The sequence below is a fragment of the Pinus tabuliformis genome, chromosome 9 (assembly GCF_031772625.1).
Source record: "Pinus tabuliformis cultivar Carrire ecotype Pingquan chromosome 9, CPIR1, whole genome shotgun sequence".
Taxonomy (NCBI): Eukaryota; Viridiplantae; Streptophyta; class Pinopsida; order Pinales; family Pinaceae; genus Pinus; species Pinus tabuliformis.
In genome coordinates this window covers 128,025,602-128,030,425 of record NC_142307.1, presented here as the reverse complement: position 1 = coordinate 128,030,425, position 4,824 = coordinate 128,025,602, and the positions used below count along the sequence as shown (strand labels likewise).

The following is a 4,824-nucleotide window of genomic DNA, read 5'->3' as shown; positions in this document are numbered from 1 at the left end:
TTAAGAAAATCTCTGATCTGGTTAACCCACCAACCATATGATCTGTTGCTTCTCCCTATGGCTTGATGCACAATGATTGACTATCTACGACTTCTAAGAGATGGCATGATGTAAGTAATTTTCCCACAAAGTTGATACTAAGCTGCTGCTGTCTCTGATTGCAGAGGGGCTTGTATTTATAGTGCACTTGACTTTTGGTACATGCATGTTCTATGAGATTGTATAGGTCTTCTGATATCTTATACAAAATCTATGTAATTTTGCGGTGTTGGTTTTGCCTGAGTACAGGCTGTCTGCTGCTCCCTCTAATTTGCACAAAAATTGTTGATTTCTGTCAGCATGGTGAAACAATAGGAGTTACTAGTATAACAGAAAAGATAGAAGCACAGTGTACCAGTTCATGTGATGAATGCGGTTTCCTCACACTTCTGAGAACCAGAACTGAGAAGGGCAGGATGTGAATAGCTCTAGATATTTTTATGGGAAATGAGATTGATAAATTTGTCGAAAATCTCCCATTGTGCCAAGCAATTTCTCTTCATGGAAGGCTTGAGGATGCAATGTGTTAAAGTTGCCTGGGCCATTATCACTGTTATTATTGTTACTGATATTGTCATTTCTGCTATTGGAAGGGAAGAGGGGATTCCCCTGGTATCCAGTCTCTTGGGATGATTCAACATCAATCAAGTTTTCATCCAATACATCCACAGCCGAAGCCAGCAGGCTGCTAAAAGGACCACTTTTTGGAAGCTGCAGATGCTGATCATGATGAATGTCAAGCAAGGACGATGAACCTTCTTCAACGTGTGACTCATCTTTCTCACTTTCTGCCATCCCTGGAGAGTGTCTGCTTTTTTTGTAAATACGACACAGCACCCAATCATCGAGCTGTCACAAAATCATCAACAGTCAGAGAATTTCAATCCCTTGTTTTCAGGATATGTTTGAAAACAGTGGATCTTCAACTCAAACTCTAGATTTCAAGGTCTTGCACTTTTTAAGAATATGAGATATTGTATTTATGCAAAACTCAAAAACCTAACAGTTAAACTCATTGAAATCACAAGAAAAAGCTAGAGGACCTTGAAGAAAATTCAGACAACCAGCAGCTTCAGAGAGCTAAAACCAAGAGATTTTGAAGACAGCTGAGGTTTAGCAGAGAATAATAGCATTGGCAAACTAAAAGTTGTTCATTATGGCTAAATTCTTCTACTTACACGCAAGGATCCCTTCCTGCTAGCCAAACTGCTTGGCTTTGATATCCCATCAGCAAGACGATATTCATGCATAATCCAGTCTGTTTTGATGCCCTTGGGTGGCCTGCCTCTATAAAAAACCAGAGCTTTCTTTACTCCAATCTTTTGTCTACTAGAAGATGTTAGAATTGGCTTGTCAGTCCCAGTAGCTTTCCAATATCCAGAAGCTGCAGCTCTATTTGGCCGAGCACCATTAGGGTACTTGCGATCTCTTGGACTGAAAAAATACCACTCATGCTCCCCATATGTTGTCTTTCCTGAAAAAAAAACAACTAAATATGTTTAAAATACATCAGTGATAGAAACTAACAGTCTATTTTACAGACAGTGTTTAAAATGTAATGAACAATTCTTCGATAATAATCTAATTTTAAAGACATGGCCAACCCAGACACCAGACACCCAATTGGTTGGTGTATGAGACCCCGTGTTTGTGGAATAAGGGAACCATCTACATGCAGCAATTGACTGCTTAACTCTACAAAGATGTAGATACTCTTTGCCCTCTGGATTTGAACCTGTGACCTCTTACAAGGAACAACATGTTCTTAACCATAAAGCTGTCAAGTTAGATTATTTGTAATCAAGAATATTCGATACCAGATCGATCTTGTCTTGCCACAATCCTCTACAATTTCTCTTCTTTTAGAGCCTACTACATTATATTCAAGCAATTTCCCATCATATGGCTCGTCTCATTCAGTCAACTGGAATTTACCAAACAGTTTGGGGTAAGAAGCATGCCATATGACATACTGAACTTGTACACAAACCTGTCATATAATCCATTCACATGCCCAGACTGCAATGCAACATATCATCATGGGTAAGGGCCTGTTCTTTCTTCAAACCACAGAGACAAGAAATATGATTTTACCCTTCAACCACCCTCCCCGCAACGTTTCTGAGCAGCTTTGCTCAATCCATTTTGGGAGGTGATTTGGAGAACACCCGGGTGAATTGACTGCCGTGAGAAAAATTGTAAATAAACAGGTTATGATGAATAAAAAATCATAAGCAGCGGTACAGACCTCCCACTGTAAGGTGAGAAAAGGGGTTCCTTAAGAGCATCATTTAAGCAAAGTACCCAGACTCGGCTCAGTGAATGTCTCACAAACAACTGGAGAGTAAATTGGCAGAAATTGCTAAATTGAGATTAACCTAGAATTAATCATATAGAATTTGACAGGAGAAATTCTCAAACAAGACTATCCGGCCATGGGTTGTTCCAAAAGTTATGCAAACTGAACCAAATTGAAGGAAACGCAAATTCAAACAATAGAGGACACGGCTCACCAGGCAAATCCCACGGATCAAACTTGTACAGATCAAGTTCTGCAATAATCGACACAGGAAGCGGACTAGACGTAGCCTTCTTCTTCAAGTAATGAACCACCAGCTCCTCGTCAGTAGGATGAAATCTGAATCCCGGAGGCAATTCCATGACACCAATCACAAAATCCCACCCTAGAGCGTCCCCAGAAAGAACCTAGAAGGCGCTCAAAACATCCGAATTTAAGTGTCTTGGGCGACGGTTATACTTTGTCAGCAGGTCACCTGCTTTGCCAAAGAGTCCTACTCCGAGACGCAACCTTAATTATCAACAAACCCCATTCAGATTTCATCAAACACTTTGTATGTATACTAACTTGATACATGAGGGATTCGAGTTTCAGGAAAAATATAGTAAATTGGCCGACGGGTTTAATGCCAAAAGAAGAAGCAATGCCCAAATTCCGTCAATCGCCTTGACTTAAAATATAGTAGAGCGCTTATCAGTCTGCCTCAGATTGCGGGCACGCGTGAGCTTGCAATTCACGATGTTCACACACGTCCAGCCAGCAAATAGGCTCCGGTTATTCAAGCTTATCTCCGCTAAAGCCATCGCCATCAATGGCGATCGGTACCTGTACTTCCTATAACTGCGGGCTTTCGCCATCGCCCACCCAATTCCTTCCCAATTAATATCCATGGGAAATCCCAACAATATTCACACAGAAAAAGAAGAACCCACTGTATGTTATGGGCTCTTACCTTAATTACAGCGTCCTTCTGTAAGCAGAATTCACCATTGCAGTTTCTGTGAGGTGGCTTCAATTATTGGTGTTTAGTTATACATTGCATGACTCAGCATCGCTTGACATGCAATAATTCTGCGGCCCGCTTTGGAATTACTAGTTTCCATGCCCATCTCGTGTGTTTGACAAAATATGATATATTATGGAAATGACAAATCTTGCTTCGGGTTGTAAACCAATGAGGCGGGCACCCATCCTGGAATTGGAGTGAAATGATCTCAGAGTGTGACGTACGGTGTATTAATGTTGAAAGTGGATAGATCGTTATGGTAAAATGGAATGATGATGTGGAAAGCATTTATCGTTATCGTTCTAGTAACGCAGATAAGAGGGAAGATATCAGTCTGCCTCTGTGGTAAATGTGGAAAGTAGAGATCGTTGTTAGATACTCATGCGGGAAGGGTGTTTTCTCACAGTTTGGGATGCGGATTTGTTTTTTGGAAACTATTTTTTTCGATGTGAGTAATATTTTAAAGGAAAAATTCAGCACGTTGAGTTTGAGTGTTTTTTTTGAAATGGAAACGAAGAAATGAATTATTTTAATGTTTACGATGTTAAAGATAGTTTATAGAATAAGTTGTTTTTTTATCTAGTTTTTGTATTTAGTGATTTTCTTGTGAAGCCTCAAAATAAATGTTCCTATATTCTCAACAAACCCTTCATTGAATAGATGATCTCAAGAGCTAGCTGCCATAATATATGCATAACTTTCCATGATGTCTTTGAAAGGCTCTCACACTTGTTAACAGTTTACATCATTGACTGGTAATCAAGTGGTTTCTACCATGTTTGACTTCGACACATTCATTCACATGTATAGAATTGTACTATTTCGGCAAGTAGAAATCAAGACCCTGGATCCAGTTTCCACCATCCAGGCTGTGAGGAATTTTGTATTCATTATACAGTGGACTATTCATAAACAGATGGTTGCATCCATACTGTGTCTACATGTGTCTATACTTGTGATGTATTACAAGATCGTTCCTATATCAGAGCAGTAGTTAGTTTTCTAGTCAGTTTTGATTTGAGTATGGGAATGTCTACCTCAATGATGATATGATCTCATATATATATTTTGCATTGAATGTTTTTACAGGTTCCAACCAGGCTCTCCACAAGATGATCCTCGAAATGATAAAGTACTTCACTCTTCTTAGATGATAAATGAAATCCTCATCTACTACAAACTTCGCACTTTAGGGGGCAATCTGTTACACAAAATATTGTCACCATGACTATTTGCAGTCAATATGGGTCTATCATCATTCATACTGTCCTCCTTAGCAAGTCTCAAACCTCAGATCTTCATGTCAAGCTTTGAAAATGAGAGAAAGACTTTGAAAATCAATAAAGCTCTAGTTCCACACTTTCTCTTACTGTTACCTGCGGTCCCGCACCCCTTGTTCATGTTACCTGCGGACCTGCCCGCTCTGTCTCTAAAGGAGTGGGTGCGGACCCCTGTGAAAGTCAAAAAGGCGCAAGTTTAT

The 4,824-nt window shown here is 39.8% G+C and overlaps 1 protein-coding gene across 2 annotated transcripts; it reads right to left on the bottom strand.

Moving 5' to 3' along the window:
- Nucleotides 1–255: 255 nt before the first annotated feature.
- LOC149147426 (NAC transcription factor 25-like) lies at nt 256–3,523 on the bottom strand. 2 transcript variants are annotated; one of them, XR_016262383.1, is made up of 4 exons: nt 2,553–3,523; nt 1,218–1,513; nt 395–888; nt 256–305 (listed from the first exon to the last, which is right to left on the bottom strand). XR_016262383.1 is itself a non-coding variant. In XM_089438769.1 (3 exons), the coding sequence occupies exons 1-3, from the start codon at nt 2,698–2,700 to the stop codon at nt 478–480; spliced, it is 855 nt and encodes a 284-aa protein (XP_089294895.1). In that variant the 5' UTR covers nt 2,701–3,523; the 3' UTR covers nt 256–477. The 2 variants fall into 2 exon arrangements, 1 of the variants encoding a protein (XP_089294895.1); XM_089438769.1 differs by having other exon boundaries at nt 256–888.
- Between the last annotated feature and the right edge of the window lie 1,301 nt (nt 3,524–4,824).

Excerpts from the sequence above, each read along its gene's own strand:
- LOC149147426 (XM_089438769.1), bottom strand. The coding sequence starts at position 2,700 with ATGGAATTGCCTCCGGGATTCAGATTTCATCCTACTGACGAGGAGCTG. Across the intron at positions 1,514-2,552 it reads TGATCCGTGGGATTTGCCTG|GAAAGACAACATATGGGGAG; the intron begins GTGAGCCGTGTC and ends TTTTTTTTTCAG. Across the intron at positions 889-1,217 it reads GCAGGAAGGGATCCTTGCGT|CTCGATGATTGGGTGCTGTG; the intron begins GTAAGTAGAAGA and ends ATTTTGTGACAG.